General features: G+C 57.0%; 2 protein-coding genes across 2 annotated transcripts; both read right to left on the bottom strand.

Annotated features, from left to right (window-relative positions):
• Positions 1 to 766: 766 nt before the first annotated feature.
• Positions 767 to 11,538, bottom strand: TSPAN17 (tetraspanin 17). Its single transcript, XM_080672547.1, has 8 exons — positions 11,220 to 11,538; positions 7,837 to 7,887; positions 7,601 to 7,747; positions 6,617 to 6,787; positions 4,503 to 4,628; positions 3,705 to 3,752; positions 3,030 to 3,146; positions 767 to 2,938 (listed from the first exon to the last, which is right to left on the bottom strand). Exons 1-8 carry the CDS (start codon positions 11,304 to 11,306, stop codon positions 2,873 to 2,875), a joined length of 813 nt encoding a protein of 270 aa, XP_080528673.1. The 5' UTR covers positions 11,307 to 11,538; the 3' UTR covers positions 767 to 2,872.
• A 1,563-nt stretch (positions 11,539 to 13,101) lies between these two features.
• On the bottom strand, positions 13,102 to 15,969 carry EIF4E1B (eukaryotic translation initiation factor 4E family member 1B; the record flags this gene model as incomplete). Its single annotated transcript, XM_080673273.1, has 6 exons — positions 13,102 to 13,216; positions 13,587 to 13,726; positions 13,871 to 13,984; positions 14,719 to 14,782; positions 15,459 to 15,554; positions 15,860 to 15,969. 6 exons carry the CDS (start codon positions 15,967 to 15,969, stop codon positions 13,102 to 13,104), a joined length of 639 nt encoding a protein of 212 aa, XP_080529399.1.
• Positions 15,970 to 16,723: the final 754 nt, after the last annotated feature.

Genomic DNA, 16,723 nt, shown 5'->3' with positions numbered 1-16,723 from the left:
GCAGCTGGTACTGAAACCTGAACACTGTTCTTCTGGAGCTTCTCAGAGATGGCACCCTCCCCTCCAGCCACCCCCTTCAAAGGGCCCCTTCTCCAGACACCCCAGCTGTCACTGTCTAGCCCACCCCTCTTACTTTTTCATGCATATATTTTAATATATTTTTATTAATTTCAGAGAGGAAGGGAGAGGGAGAGATAGAAACATCAATAATAAGAATCATTGATCGGCTGCCTCCTGCACGCCCCCTCCTGGGAATCAAGCCCGCAACCTGGGCATGTGCCCTTGACAGAGTTGAACCCAGACCCTTTAGTCTGCAGGCTGATGCTCCATCCACTGAGCCAAACCAGCCAGGGCCATGCATATATTGACACGAATGCTCCCTTGCCTACTTGTTTCTGTGTCTCCCCCACAAGAATGCAGCACAAGGGCCAGGACCCTGGTGCTCTCTCCCCTCTATCCCCAGCACTTAGTGGATGTTTGACTCATGTTTGGGGAATGACACCTACTGCCCATTACTGGTGGGCACTAAGTGTGCAGGCTTCATCCTGCGATGTCAGATAGGCAGTCCGGGTCTGGGGCAAAACTCCAGTGAGAAGGGTCAGCGCCGAGCGCCTCTTCCAGCTGTGTGCTGGGCAGCTCCCTCCCCGCTCTGAGCTGACGTTTCATCAGGAAGAGCATCTCCACCTCACACAGGGGTTGTGAGGTTTGGGTGGGGGTGGGGATGAGAGTGAAAGCGTTTGAAATTAGAAGACACAGGACAAATGCACAAGACTGTGAGCTGGATTTATTGTAGCGTCTATCAACCACCTGCAACTGGTGCCTGTCAGGGACCCCAGGACATGATGCCGGGTGCATGCCCACCCCTGCTCACTTGGCAGCGACTCCCAGCACCCCTGAATGGCAGGACACAGGGGCCAAAGCTGGCCCCACACCTTCTGTTTGGCTCACAGGTTAATTTTTTTTCTCATTAGCTGCCAAGAACTTAAAAACCAAAATATTTTTCATAAAAATCCGGACTTCTGGCTTCTCCAGATTACTAACACTAGACCTGCTTTCTCACTTTATAGCAATTAGCTGCAACTTCATGACAGCCACCAACTTGAGATGGGGATCTGCTTTGCCACAGGCCCCACCACACCCTATCGTCTCTCAGGCCAGTTGCCATTATCAACTTGATTGTACAAATACAGATGTGGGCAGAAGTAGGTTTACAGTTGTTCTTATGGAAAATAATACAATTAATAAATAAATATAAAAATAAGCTTTCGCACTCACAGCTGCAAACCTACTTTTGCCCACCCCTGTATTTCTCTTGCCACAAAGCGATGTTTCTCTATGTCCCGTCTTCAGTAACAATGGGAAAGTCAAGGTAGCACAGCAAAGGCCTCACCACCCAAAGGCCTAACTTCATTTGCCTATATGACCTACCCGGCCCTCAGGACAGCCGAGTTTGAGGTCTGGGAACTAGCCACAAGGAACAGGCAGCCCAGGGAGGGTATGGCAGTCACTCCACACACATCCCTTCCTGAGGTGATAAGAGGCAGAACTGAGAACAGCCAGACTTTCCCAGTTTGCTCCTTTTGAGGTTTTCCAGTTCTCTGAACCCTCAGAGCACTAGTAAGCTGGGTGGACTCACCAGGCACTTGACTGCACTTGGTGAGGTTGCCAGAGGAAAGCCAGATGCAGAGAATGCTGTACTGGTGCGCCCTCTGGTGGCCATAAGGCAGCTCTACAGGCCACCGGGAAGATTTTGAACTTCATTCCAGTGTGCCCAGGAGTCCCCCATCTAGGCTCCCCACCCCCAGCTCTGGGCTTCCAGCTACTTCCTGCCCAACACCTTCCTGATCTCCATCCACCCCTCAACAGCCTTCCTGGGCCCACTGGCCCCCATTTCAGTCCCCAGCAGGGTCAGCCCCCCTTCCCTGGCCTCTTCAAGGCAGAGTCCAGCCTCCATTCTTCACATCCCTGTGCTTCCCTCCAGGCTTGGCCACAGCAGTGTTGGCAGGGAATACCCCTACAGAGGTGGGGAAGGCAACTCCCAGCCTACAGGGTCCGCAGGGCAGAGCCGAGTGAGCAGAATGGGTCAGGCAGGGCTTCAGAGAATGGGGAGTGTTGCCCCAGGAGACGTTGCCACTAAAGAGCTGTTGCAGCCAGATGGCCTTCTTCCTGAGAAGCCCGGGGTCTGTGAAATATACTTTTATGTGAAATATACCAAGTTTTAAAGTTCAGCTCAAGTGTATACATGACCCACGCCGAAGAAAACAGGGCAGGGTGGGTCTGGGCCAGGGCTCTGCAGCTGACAGAACCAGATTGGGGGGTGGGTTGGCGGGGGAGGGGGGTAAGCCAGTGGTTTTCAAGGTTTTGTTTATTTAAGTAGTTTGCAGCCATCATCGTGTTTGATCCTGAGAGGCAAGCAAGGGAGAGAAAATTCTTGGACCCACTTTAGAGTCCGAGACATTGAGGCTGAAGTAGGATCCCGGAAGGGTCAAGGTCACAGCCAATAGAGAAGAGAGCTCGAGCTGCGTGGGGCCGTATCTCAGGCAACAGCAGGCCCCAGCGCCGGCCCCATACCACCATGCAGAGAGGTGTGTCCCAGCCTGCGCCTTGCCTCGTCCCCCGGGGAGCCTGCCACGCAACAACACAGCGGCAGCAGCTCCCTGTGCACACCCACGCTGACACACACACCCTCCATGCACACAAGTCCAGAACAGGCAGAGTCATGCGGTTCTCTGTGGGCACGCAGCACACCCACACACGAGCCCCATGTGGAGCTCAGGTCCAAGCAGAAATGCCTCCTGCGGCTGTGCCCATCACGGCACAGTGGCAGGTCCCTGGGTAGGCCAGGCGGGTAGCCGTGGCCAACGTAGCAGCCTCACCAGTTGGCCTTCACTGCCTGGATGTCACTCACGAGGTTCTGGGCCAGGCAGATGCCAAAGATCTGTTCAGAGGGAGAGTAGGTGAGGGACACAGGGTGGGGGTGGGGGGCTGGGGTAAAGGAGTGGGGGCAGTCTGAGAGGCCTCCATAATACCTGCAGGAGGGCGATGCCCACGAAGACCCCGGCCACAATGATCAGGTTGTCCTGCAGCCACTTCTCAAACTGGCCCACACAGCCTTTCGTGTGGATGGAGCCCTGCTGCTCCAGCTCCTGGGGGCACACAGGTGTGGGCTCAGTCCCCGCCCCCACGGGCCTCATCTCACCCCCCGCCCAGGGCCTCAGGCCTCCGTGCCTGCTGCCTGGAGCTCTGCCACAGGCCTTGGCGTGGCTGGCTCCTCTCATCATTGGGGTCTCAGCACAGACACCCACTCTTCTGACTGCCCAGCCCCATTCCAATCACCTTATTTTATTTTCTTCCAAGCTCTCAGCTGAAATTGTCACATTACTGTTCACATTTCTGTATCAGTGAGCTTCCTGTCTCTCCCTCCCCTGCAGCGGGAGCTCCGTGAGAGCCGGACTCCATCTGTCTCAGGAGCATGCGTCCCATGTCCAGGGCAAAACTCGGCACCAGTGGGCGCTCAGATTGGAATGAGCAAATGCGCCTGTGCCTGTGCCCACAGGTCTACTGCTCCCATGTTTGGCAGCACCAAGGCCTGGATGGTTCTTAGGACTCAGCACCCCTCCCCACAGATCCCTAAGGCCCTTCAGAGGAGCTTATGGGTGCCCCTTCCCATCCCGGTGCCCCAGCCCGGTCCCAGCCCGTCTCACCAGTTTGAGCCGGACATCGTAGCCACACTGGGTGTTGAGAACATCTTCCTAAGGAGAAACAGGCCAATGAGCCACCTGTGAGGGGGCACCCCAGGGCCCATGGCACCCAGCACTGCAATGGTTCTTGCTTCCAGGGGAAGCAGATGGATGTGGATTCGGCCACGTCCAGAGGCTCGCTGAGGCCCGGGCGCCTCTGCCCGATGCCAGGACGCACAGCTGCACCTGCCAGCTTTGGGCTCTCTCCTGCTTAGGCATCCTGCCTGCTCGTTTTTTATAAGAATGAGGAGAATCCTGGCCTCAGTGTCCAGGTGAACAGAGATGTCCCTGTGAGAAGTTTCTGCTCTGAAGATAGCCTTAAAGGGGTCAGAACCCCCATCCCTGCCACTCCAGTATGGTGGCCCAGGGGTATGGTGGCTGGTGCAGCCTGGGGGGGCCCTGTCACACCCATGACTGAGGGAGTAACCCAGCCCCGGTCCCCAGACAACATGGGCTGCATTTAACTGGAAGCACAGGGTGCCTGGACTCGGTGGGGCAGGCCGTGCCCAGGGGCCTGCAACTGCCATCTCACTATAATCAGAGACAGGTTTTGCTGAAGAGGCACAGCCCACTCCAGCAGGCCTCGGTGCTGCCCACGGACACAAACTCCCCAGCCTGGTAGGGGCAGCCCACATGAAATGACCTCCTCCCCACATCCACAGTGCCCAGGGCAGGGCCGAGCTAGCCCTGTGTGGGTTTTTCCCAGGCTGGGCCTGCACTCAGCAATGCCCACCACCCCACCCCTCACCAGGGCCCACTCACCGCAGGGTCCCTAACGCAGCAGGAGAAGGGCACCCCGCAGCGCTCCCGGCTCGGGTTCAAGTCAGTGCAGTTGAAATAGATATTGAGGTTCCAGTCGTTGGGCCCTCGGGCTCCACAGCAAGACCACTAGAGGGGGAGCAGAGGGGGAAAGACCCAGGTAAGCCAGATCCACCCTGTTTGGGGGCAGACCCAGGCTGTAGAGAGACAGGGCGGGGCTGGGAAGGAGTGTAGAGGCAGCCAGGCAGGTGGGCACCTCCCCACCGCCCTCCCCACAGACAGGCCAGGGCCCAGGGTCATCAGAGCAGCTCTAGGCTCCTGCTCATGTTGGTGGGAGCAGGGAATAGTGGGGGCCTGTCCCCCTAAGCCAAGAGAAGCTGAAAAAGGAAGGGAGTATGGCTGGAGTGGCTCTACTGGATGAGCGTCGTGTGTTACACCGAAAGGTTGCCGGTTCATTTCCTGTTCAGGGCACATACCTGCGTTTCGGTTCAACCCCCAGTCAGGGCACTTAGGGAAGCAACCAATAGTGTTTCTCTCTCTCTCTCTCTCTCTCTCTCTCTCTCTCTCTCTCGGCACATATGGAAAGCAACCAATAGATCTCTCTCTCTCTTTCTCCATGTCCTCAGATAAGTGAGGATTTTAAAAAACAAAAACAAAAAACAGGAAGGGATGGGGCAAGGATGTTGGCCCAAGAACTGAGAATTCCTGCAGGACACCCCGAGAATGGGTGCCGGGCCAAGCCCTGTGGGGAGAGGCTCCACTAAATATGTCTATGCCAGGTCTCCCCATACTGGCCCAGAGATTTTCCTTCTACCAGGGCGGGAGGGCAATCCTGCCACACCCATAACCCTCCTGTTGCACTTCATAAATGCTGCCGCCAGCACTATATCCCCTCCCCCCTACCCAGAACACCGTGGGCTGCTGCCTCCCTAGGTGAGTCAATGGCAAGTGTGGGTACAGCCTGCCTCCACCTGCCTCCTCTCCTTCTGCCTAGCACCTGCTGCTCCTGCTGGGGAACACTCAGCACTCTCATCACATCCCTGGTCCCTCTCTTCCTCCAAGGTCACCCCCCAGAGGCCTTCCCCTCTTCACCCTTCCCCATTTCAACCCTTACCACAATTTATAATTTTATACACACACACACACACACACACACACACACACACACACACATTTGTTTGTTTGCTTTGCTTATGCATCCTCCATCTCTCCACCCAGACTGCCATCCCCAAGGACAGGTCCCCACTTTTTTCACCCCAGATTCCCAGCACCCAGCCCAGGGCCTGGCACACATCATGTCCAGGGCATGATAATTCCATGCTGAATGAACCAACAAACCACATCCTAACCGCCTGGCTACCTGTCTGCCTCGCCCTGTTGAGAGCGCTTCAAAGCAGACACCAGCTCTGGTTCAACTCTGCGTCCCAGAGCAGACTATGTGGACAGCACCAAACGAGTATGACTGTGTAAGTGGGTGTGGCTGGGTATCACTGTGAGTGGGCGAGAACTTGTAGGTGTGAGGTGTCTAGGATTTCGTGAACTGTTCGCTCACTACTACTTCACAGGGGTAGTTGTGCAAGCTTGAGGGCAGGCCTTCTGTATAGAGTCTCAAAATCTAATATGTTCAGAGGCCAAACAAGTAATATAAATGAGAGAAGAGGACGGACAGGCATAATAAAATACAGGGTGTCAGGGACAGTGGCAAATAGAGAGCCCCTGTATCAGCAAAGGGGAGGCAACAATGTAGCCCCAGCCGATACTGTGGGCCCAGGGTTTCCTAGAAGGGGAATCTATATTTTTATTCCTACTTTAAGTGTGGTGTAAGCCTAGCCTAGGAGCTGCCAGTTTGGAGCCTCTGGCATCTATTCTCCAACCCTGTTTGCCTGCAGGACCAGGCACATAGGGACGCACAGGGATCACCAAGGGCTGGCTTCCTCTCAGAAAGGAGAACTAACTCCTGGAGCTCTGCCTGGGGCCTGCCTGGCCTGGGGCGGGGGTGGGGGGGGGGGTGGGGGGGGGCGAGGGGATGGTCCCAGCACAAAGGGAACTTGCTCCCACTCATCTGTCCAGCAGGTGCCTCCTGCAGGTGGCGGGCCAGTGCTGGACGCTGGACTCACGTATTCCTGAGCAAAGTCAATGAGGTTCTGGAGGTCAATGTCGTCCCGATAGGCCTTGACGTTGTTGTTGATGAAGAGGTTGAGCTGGTCTCGTATCCAGTCCTTGAAGACGAAGACCAGGATCCCTGTCGCGAGCTCCAGGAAGAAGATGAGGCCAAGGAACACTGAAAACTGGGGTGGGCACATACAGATGGTGGGGGTCGGAGACGCAGGGCCTGGTGGGTGCCACCGGATCCAAGACAGCCCAGCGTCCCCACCTTCTATCACGTTCGTGTTGTTTTATGATGTGAAGACAGTGCTGGCCTTACCTACCAATCCATTCCACTTCCTCCCGTAATCTCCTGTTTTGTTTCATTTTGTTTTGTTTTGTTTCGTTTCGTTTTGTTTTTGAGAAACCACCCTTCACACAAACCTTCAGTTTCTGTGGCTCGGCTGCAGCCATCACCTTTCCAGATAGAGGACTGCGTAGGTGCCAACAGCTCACCAATCGGAGCGCTACCTCCCCGAAGCCACAGGGATTGGTCCAGACACAGCCAATCAGAATCAAGAAGATGCAATTAAAGGACTTGACAGAATGGTTGAGAAGAGCCTCCGCCTCCAGTAGGAGTTCCTAGGAGGGCAGCGAGGGCAGCGAGAAGCCAGTACCCACAAATCCTGGGCATCCTTCAACCCCATGGGGAATGGAGCTAACCGAGAGGGACAGAGCCAAGAAACAGAGGCCAGGCCAAGTGACACTGTGGTGGCCCCTGGACCCCAATGTGCCAGCAGCCAGCACACCCCCGGGCTTCTCTCAGTGAGCCAATAAATACCACTAGTTTTCAGTAATTTACAACAGAAAGGATCCTATCTAGAGATAGATAATACGAATCTGATATTTATTATTTTAACATAATAAAACTACCCATTATTAATCACAAAAATATATGTAAGAAGTGGGTGGGAGAAAGTTGGGGTCCCCAGTGGATCTAGGTGTGGGGCACTCACAAACTTGAGCAGGAAGGTGTTCTCCCGGAGGGCCCCAATGCAGCCAGCAAAACCCAGCACCGACATGATGCCTCCAACCACTACAAACAGCCACACGGGGTCAAGGCCTCCCAGATCTGTCAGCGCCGAGATGTTGGAGAGAACGCCCTGTGTCGGGGGAGCAGAGGCAAGTTGAGATACTGATCCTCCCATCATTTTGACCTGCAGCCAACCCACACCCTACCCCGCCTCCTCACCTTCTCACCCCAGGCCCAGAGGCCAATGGCCAGGAACAGGGCTCCCAGCACCTGCAAGAGCAGAAGCAAAGAGCTGAGAGCTGGGCACCAGCATCCTGCTCCCCCAAACAGAGCCTCTTCCCCCAGCACTCAGGGTCTCCAAGGGGTGAGAAAGGAAGAGGGCAAAGGGCTCTAAATGGGATCCAGGGTCCTTGACATCTTCCCAAGAACACATCTTAGTGCTTCTTCCCCACAGCACACAGCCTGGAAGATTAAACACGCCTAGCCTTAGAAAGGACAGCAGGGCCCCTTCCTGGAACTCAGAACGGGAACAAGGGGTCATCAGCAGCAGTGCCTAAGCCTCTGCTCCTGCCTCAGCCCATGCTGGGCTTCAGGGCCACTGGCCTCTGCCCCTCCCAAGTCCAGCCCTCTGGCTGTCTTGCAACTCTGTGACCACCAGCCCACCACCTTTGCACCATTTCAACTTCTGTCTGCCAGAGGACATTTGCTGCCAGGTTCTATTCTCAGAGCTCAAACCAAAGCACCTGCACGACCAGGAATCCTGATGCAGAGCAGGACCCAGCTGAGGGGCCACAGCCCAGGCCAGCGGCTGTATCCTGGAAAACAGGTGGCACAGCTCTGCCTGGGCCTTCTAAACGCCACCAGCCATCCTGCCTCCATTCCTTACTGGGAAGAGACCTGGATGTCAGGGCCGCTGCCTGACCCGGAGCAGATACCTGACCATCCATCACCTCCATCCCAAGCCCAGGGCCATGAGCCCACCCTTACCACCACTCCACCACCCCCACTCCTGCTTTCTCTTCAGGCTCCTTCCCCTCAGCACCTAGCTGGTCAACTCCACCTTTAATGCCTTCCCCTCTCTGACCCCAGGTTCCTCCCACTGTTGTACTCTTACTTTAGAAATGTCTTTCCTTCCCTCCCTGACACTGGATCTGGGATGTGAAACCAAACATCACTTCTCCTGCCTCATCCCACTTGACCCACCCACAGCCTGTAGACAGGCTACCACCACTGCTTTCTCCTTCCTGAACCCCTCGGTGTTAACTCCACGCCATTCTTCCACCTGCCCCTTCTCAACCTCCCTCCCAGCACCTCTGCTTCACCCACCCTCTGCACATGGCCATGCCCACCCCCCATCAGTTCCAACCTTAGCCTTCTGAGCCTTCTGCTTCTTCCTCTTCACACTCATTTCCCACCCCCCCCCCCCGCCTTCATGACACTGCCATCTCTAGGATTGCGACCCAAGCCTCTCCCTAGCTCCAGACACATACTACAAATATTTCCATGTCCCAGGTTCTGTTCCAGGTGCTGGGAACACCTCATTGAATAGGACAGACTGCTCTCAGCCCTCGTGGAGTTTAGACTCCAGTGGGGAAACCCACAGTGAGTGAACAAGGTAATTTCCATTAAGCAGACCCTTTAAAGAAAATCAAACAGGACGATGCGGTGGGGAGTGGTTAGGGGTGGTGGGGGTGAGCTTTAGTTAGGGAAAGTGGTGACATTTTTGCTGAGGTTTAAATGATAAAAGGTGAAGAGAGGAGAAAAGAATCCCAGGGGGAGGGACTGGCAAAGGGACCTGAGGTTAGGTCAGTTGGGTGTGCAAGGGACAAGCTGAAGAAAGCAGGGCCAGACTGCAGAGGGGCTGAAGGCCATGGGAAGGAATCTGGACTGCTTTCTGTAAGAAACCACTGGAGGATTATGAGCAGGGTAACACCAGGATTTGCTTTCCATTAAAACAAAACAAAAAAATCTCTGGACCTGTTTCAGAGGCACGTCCCTTAGGCCTCCAAGACCCAAACCTGAAACCTTCCCTTTACCCCTCCCCCAAGTGACCTGGTCCTGTCCATCCAGCCTTATCACTTCCCCTGGAGTTGTTTCCCCTCCCACCCCCACCCCACGGCCACCCCAACTTTACCCCAGCCCTCCTCCCTAGTCTCCCCTCCTCCAACTCCTGTCCCTCACTCACCCTCCCCAAGGCAGCCAGACAGATCTGCCTCAAACAAACCCATCACCAGCATTGAAGCCCTCACAGCTCCACACTGCCCTCAACATAAAACTCAAACTCTGCCCCAACCCAGGACCCTGAACAAGCCTGGGTTTCTCTTGTCTGTCCCGCCCCCCCGCCCCCCGCCGCCCCCCCCGCCCCACCTTGGCATTTGAGGGCTCCCTCTGCTCAAAGCTCTGCCTCACCTCCAGCCACTGCCCACTAGGCTGTCACCTGGGCTCTGCACTTACTGGCTGTGTGTCTCTAGGTTAAATGACTTAACCTCTCTGTGCCTGTTACCTTATATGTAAAATGTAGATGATAATAAGAATACAGTAAACTATAATTCGTTTGACATGCCTAACCCTGGGGGCAGGCTTCATTATCACCCCCTCCCAGGCAGGGAAGCAGAGGCCCAGAGAGAAGTGACTTGCCCACAGTCTCACAGCTGGGCCTCCAGGGAAGTCTGCACGTATCCCACACCCTCCAAGAGCTGACACTGCTGGAGCCCAAGGACACCCACATGCGGTGACTGCATGGATGCATGTGAGTAGAGGGCTGTGCCACTGAGTCCTGCTGAACAAAGCTGAATGGGACTGGCATTTTGACCAAGGCAGCAGAAGCAAGAGACTGCAGAGGCAGAAGCGGCCTTGGGGAGATGAGATGGGGGAGAATGGAAAGATGACTTGGCAGGGCCTAGGGGCACAGATGTCACCCTGGGAGGGGCACCAGCAGCCCCCTTCTCAGGGCAGGGGCAGCCCCACCCTGGAGCCTCGGTTTGGTCAGCTCTGGAATGTAGAATTCTGTTCCCCAGGGCCAGCTCCCAGCCACTCAATAGGAAGATCCTCCCCAGGACTCTGACTATTGGCCCTTCCTCGGAAAACCTCCCAGTAAGGGGCAGGGGTGGAGGCTCTGACCCAGCCCACTTTGCCAGAGCAGAGGGCGAGGTACCAGGCCAGGTGCTGGGGGGCGGGGGGGGGGGCAAGGGGGTACGGCAAGGGGGGCAAGGGGGCAGGAAAAGAGACCCTGCCCTTCCCTGCTCGGCAGACTCTTCCCTAAATCAGAGCTGGGGCTCAGCGTGCACCCCACACCCCGGGGTATCGAAGTGAGCTGGGCAGGAGGGAGGGCCACTTGGACCACGCTGTCCCAGGGGTCTTCAAGGAAACACTGCCCCTTCTCCGCCAGCCTTGAAGACTCCCAGTCCCCACACCGGCTGGGACCCGCCCCCTGCAATCTGGGCTTCCCCGCAGTTCCCTCCGGCGCTCTCGGGGGTGGGCGGGCAGTTACGAGTGGGGAGACCGTCCTAAGCCCTGTGGCAGGGAGTGGTCTCCCCTCAGTACAAGACTGAACCTCCTCCCGTCACCCCCAGCGCAGGGCCCGACACCCACCCCGCGCTCACCCAGAAGACAATGTTGAAGCCAAACAGGAAGTATTTCCCGCAGCAGCCGACCCCGGGTTCCTGGAAGTGCTGGTGCTTGCCGGGCATGGTGAGCGCCGGCGCCCGCCCGCGAACCGGAGCCGGGGACGGGCCCAGCCCTCCGCGGGCAGCCCTGGCTGGAGCCGCCCGGGGCCTAGCCCGGCGGCTGTGGCTTCATGGCCAAGGCCACACCGAGCGCCCGTCGGGCCCCGCCCGCCCCGCAGGGACCGCCCCCGGCGCCGGGACCGCCCTGCTGGGAGTGCGCTGGGTACCCTCAGCCCCGCCGCCCCTGCCTGGCTCCGCCCCTGCCTGGCTCCGCCCCGCCCCAGTCCTCTCCGAGCCCCGCCTCAGCCTGGCCCCGCCTCCAGACACCTCCCCCTCACCCCTCCCCCTCTCCTCCTCTCCCCCTCTCCCCCTCCCCCCTCCCCTCTCCCCCGGGCTTGGCTGCTCACGCCCTCAGCCGCGGAGAGCGCCCCGGCGTCCTTCAGCCCCCTCCTGAGATGTTCGATGATGGCAGCACAAACCGCGGGCATGAAGGACCCACAGTCACCCCCACCCCCAACCCCCGGCCTTGCTGTGGGAGCTCATCTTGGAGAGAAGTAACTACTGCGCTGGTGAGCAGATGGCGATGGAGATTCGACTGGGGTTCTTGACGCACGTGCAGGACGTTTTAGTACAGGGAGTGCAATCTGAACGCGGTTCGCTCACCAGAAATTTAGCCCTACCTCCACTGGCTCGCACGCGGCTAGACCACGCCCAGGTCCTGCGAATGGGGAGTCGGCTGGTCACTGCCCCTTTAGCTTTTCTGGAGGCATGCAGAGTCTCCTTTCCTGGCTCAAACCCTTTTGGTGCTTGGAACCCCAGTCTTAGCCCTCTTCCCCATCCCAGCGTGGGCCTGACTGGGCTCCTTGGTTAGTCTCCCACGAGCGCCTTCCAGGGAGGACTGGAGCAGATCTAAGTTTTGGAGGGACTGAATCATAATGTTAGAGCCCTCCTTTAAAAAATCATTCCAATTTTGCTCAAAAGGGAGTATTTATTTAGAACAGAAACAGAAAGGAGCTTGAGCTCCATCAAGTTTATCCACCTGGAGTAGCAGAACCGTGGTGAGGTCTGACCGACAAGCCTCCTCCTCTCCTGGGCGGGGCCTCGTCCACCCACCTTCACTTAAGCTCCGCCCTGAGCAAGGGAAGGCCCAAACCGCCCTGGCCACAGGAAAGGGGGAGAAACCCCCAGGGCTGTCTCCCTCCTCCGCTCCCTCTGTGAGAGGATGGGGTTCTGCCTCTACGCCTCCAGCCTCTGGAGTGAGGGCACAGCCCTACTCCAAAGAATGAAGGGGGTCCAGGGTGGCCTCCAAGCCTACAAATCTGATGAGAGAAAATCCACAAAGGTTTTCCAGCACAGCGATCCCCAGCAGGAGAGGCCCGTGAATGCTAGCGCTCAGAGTGGCAGTAGGCTTGAGCCTCCTCCCCTCCAACAGAAGAGTTTGGCCCTGAGGCCTAGCTAGCCCCCTTTCCAGGTAGGCACAGAGTCAGTACTGGGTCACAGACTGTTCCTGTCCTCTTTCCACCTTCCATTGGGCCCTCCTTCCCCCGTAACTCACCCCACCCCACCTCTGGGCCACACAAGGAAACCCAGGGATTCCCGCCTCCTTTCCACTGCCCTGGGTCCTCAGCCTGCCCTCCACCACCACCCACAGAGCAGCCCCTAGGCCTGGGTCCCAACTCATGTTAAAGCATGTTCATATTATCTCCCGAACAGGTGAGAACCAGCCCTCCGCCTTCGCCCCCAGTCCTGTCTGGACACATATACACGAAGTAGTGAGAGGCTCAGGGGTGGCTGAATGGAGAGAGGTACCTAGGCCCTCTCACACCACAAACTTGTTCTTGGCCAGGATGTTACTCTTAGTAGCTGTGTCTGCATGGGCCTGGTACCCAATGATGGTCTTTGTTGAGAGTCCCAAGCGCTCTTTGTAGACCCGCCTGGGATGGGAATAGGGGGTAAGTGGGAGAGGAAATGAGACAGGCAGTCAGCAGCAGTCCTGGAGATAAGCTGATCCTCTGCCCAGAGCTCCGACCCTGGTTCCAGCCACAGACACTCCAATTTTGGGTGTTTTAGTCATAGTCATATGGAAACCCAAAATAAGACTAATGCAAAGGAAGCGTTCTGCTAGAAATAGTTTGACATCTAGGTTCCCAAACCCTTAACACATGTGGGTAAGGCAGAAGGGATAAAAGGCAGGGAGAGTTCCAGAGGTCTCCCTTGTAGGCCAAGGCCCCCCCCCCCCCGCCCGCCCACGTCACTTTCTCCCCTATAAGAGGCCCAGCCCCCACCCCATGCCAGCACCCTCACCCAATGTAGAGCACGCCCGTCTGGTTCTCTGCCTCCCGTGTCCACACTGCGATCTTGTCCCCCTTGGCTCGGATGTTGATGACCGCCCCACACACCTCCTGGGTGTACTCTTCAAAGCTCTCCCCAATGAGGCACAGCAGCTGGGGCCAAAAGGGGAGGTGATGAGACCCTCCAGCTGTGGCACAGGGACTGCACCCACCATCCTTGAGACCACTGCCACCACAGGTACCATACCAGCCCTGCCCCCTCCTTTGGGGACCCTCCCTACCAGCCGCTCCACTCACTGTCTCCAACCACAAGCGGTCCAGCTCAGTGTGGCGCTGCTGTTTGGCAAGGCTGACCAGCCAGCGGCCACCCCGCTTATTCCTGGCGTCTTCCCACATAGGCTCGATGCCATCCTGGGAGGCCAGATGGCAAGTCAACTGCCTCCCTTTGTTCAAAGGGAAGTGGGGGCCCAGCCACCTTCCCCGGTCCTGTTCCTGCCCTGCAGGAGGTCTCCACAGGCTAGGTTCTGTCATGCCTCCATCCCCTCTGTTCAGGCAAGTGCCACCACCAGCCATTCAACCCCCAGAGCCTCCTCTGAGCTCCCCCAGGCTCCAGGGCCCTAACATGTGCCATCTTTTATAGCCTTGCATGTGTGTGTGCTTGTCTCCTTTACTGAACAGAGCTCCTGAAGACAGGAGTTCAAATGGGGGTAATTCACAAAGCCCCTGGGGCAACACCAGTGTGGGCCATGCCAGACATCCCAAGCTCAGCTGGGCACAAAGTCACCTGGGAAATCTTGAAACACTGATGCCAGGGTCCCACCACATACATCTGCTGGGTTGGTAGCTCCAGGGATTAGCCTGGACCTTGATGGTCAGTGCCCATGACCAATTCTGATGCCTATTCCTAGTTAAAGAACCAGGCCAGAAACCTGGGCTCCTTCTTTGTATCCCCACTTTCCAGACTCTTCAATGGTCCTTCAAGGCGCAGCGCAGGTCTGACACTTTGTCCAAGCTCCTCTACAGCATTTCCTCCTCCTGGCTCTGAGGGAGGCTGTCCTCAGACTCCACCCCCACACCCCCTGTGAGGGAGTAGTACTGGGGAGAATCAGCCCCCCTGTGCCTGGGGGCAGGGAAGCAGAGCTTACCTTGAACAGGGCATAGTCACAGCCTGAAGAGAGCTTACTGGCCAGCTGGATGTGACTGTAAATCCTAGAGAGAGTCCCCGACCCCAGGCTGAAAGTCCAGGCTTCTTAAGGGCCGGGTTCCAACTGACCTCAGCCCCTCAACTTCTTACCAGACCCCACACTGCTTTCCACCAACCTTCCAGCCTCCAAGCCTTTGCTCACACTGGCACTCCGGCCTGGAATTCCATCCTTCCTTACCCTAACCTTCAACCCCCACGTCCTCCCTGGAGCCTCCCCTGACCACCCACGCCCAGTGCTGGGTTTGTTTCTAGTGCCCCTCCGGCTGGAGCCCAGGCCTTCTCCCCCACCCCTAGGCTTATAACAGCTCCTTCCCAGTCCCCTCACTTGGTTCTCCATAGACACTCCGAAGCAATCTAATCCTCACTTTGTGGCTGAGACAAGCTCAGAGAGGGGAGGGAACTTGCCCAGGGTCACAAATCATGAAGCAGCAGAGTCAGGGTCAGCTCCTTGCTTTCTCCTACTTTGCAGGCTTTCTCCCTAAGCTGCAAGAAGGTTTCCCTGGGCCTGTACCCCCTGAAGAATCCACTAAGCCCCAGCCCTCACTAACGCTGCCAGGCCCCAGGGAGGACCGGGAGAGCTGTGTGGAAAGCAGCCCCCCAGAGGGCTGGGGTCTGGGAAGGATCCTGAGTTCAGAGTCCCCTGGCCCCAGCCTCTTCCATAAAGGGCAGACAGACACTCACGCCCAGAAGTCCTCCACTGTGTCAAACTTGGTGACCAGTTGCAGGTTATCCTGCCAGGCCCGGCTGCGGTCGTTCTTGAAGAACCACAGGGCCCACCTGGAAGCAGAGAACCCTTGTGCCCACCCCAGCAGCACCTGGGCTGGCAGGGAAGCCTCACCCTTTCAAGGACAAACTGGGGGACAATATTTGGGGTACAGACCCCCCAAGGTAACTAGAGTCAGTTACCCTGGTGGGGCAGAGGGCCAGAGGAGAAGTGGAGGCACTTAACCCAGAATCCCAGTGGGGTTAAGGCTGGAAGGAACACAGGGCCCAAGTCTTAGGCCAGCTCTGGCCTTGCCCTTGAGGAACCGGGCTGAGAGAGGAAGGGGTTGTCCAAGGCCGCAGGCAGGAGCCTGCCCTACCTGTTCTGCAGCAGGTGCAACTCTTGCTTGGCCTCCACTGGGCCGGCACTGCGGGCCTTCCCCCTCAGGGACAGCAGAGTTGAGGGAGAGTTTGGAGCCTCCTCTCTCATGGATGCTCCCGCTGCTGCTGTGGCCTCCCCTTCCTCTTGCTTTTTTTTCTCCTTCTCCTGAGTTAGGATTTCACCCTCAGCCTCTCTGACCTGACAGAGAAAGGAGTCAGGGTGGGCTGTGAATTTCGGCCCTGGCTGCCCAGGCTGCAGGAGAGGCAGGCAGGTGGGCTTACAAGGCTGCTGGTAGCCATGCTAAAGCAGTTTGGGCTCCTGGACAGAACATCCAAGAGAGACCCCCAGCTGCCAGCTTTTATCCCATCAGCGCCCCGCCCCTGAGTGCTCAGGGCAGGGGAAGGGGTGGAGCCAGCATGGGGCTGCTCAGAGGGAGGAGGGCTTACACTATTCCTTCTATCAACAGCCTTTAGCAAGCACTTTCTGCCTGCAGGCTGGGGGCTGCGGGACGGGTGTGACCAGGCAGGCTTAACCCCACCCACATCATTCGGCTGAGACAGGAAAGTAAGGGGGCTGCCCTTAGTAACACCGAATCCCACCGAGGGTAGGGTTTGAATTTAAAGCAGACTGTCCCAGAGATGGCAGAAGCAGTGACTGACATAGCTGGGGCGAGGCCAGGTCAGAGACCTGATACATGCACTGAGGCATCCCCTTGTTTCTCTCTGCTGCCATTCACCTCCTCGAGTGGCCACCAATGCCATCTGACCCAAGCATTCATCTGGTCTCAGGAAGCATCTGAGTTTATGTTAAATATAATCATTCAGAAACCGGGAGATTGTATTAAAAATCCACATTTTTGGTT

Source organism: Plecotus auritus, assembly GCF_963455305.1.
Source record: "Plecotus auritus genome assembly, chromosome: 6".
NCBI classification, from domain to species: domain Eukaryota; kingdom Metazoa; phylum Chordata; class Mammalia; order Chiroptera; family Vespertilionidae; genus Plecotus; species Plecotus auritus.
This window is presented reverse-complemented; position numbering and strand designations above follow the sequence as displayed.

Excerpts from the sequence above, each read along its gene's own strand:
- TSPAN17 (XM_080672547.1), bottom strand. The coding sequence starts at position 11,306 with ATGCCCGGCAAGCACCAGCACTTCCAGGAACCCGGGGTCGGCTGCTGC. Across the intron at positions 6,788-7,600 it reads ACACCTTCCTGCTCAAGTTT|TTTTCAGTGTTCCTTGGCCT; the intron begins GTGAGTGCCCCA and ends TGCCCACCCCAG. Across the intron at positions 3,147-3,704 it reads ACGATGTCCGGCTCAAACTG|GAGCTGGAGCAGCAGGGCTC; the intron begins GTGAGACGGGCT and ends GTGTGCCCCCAG.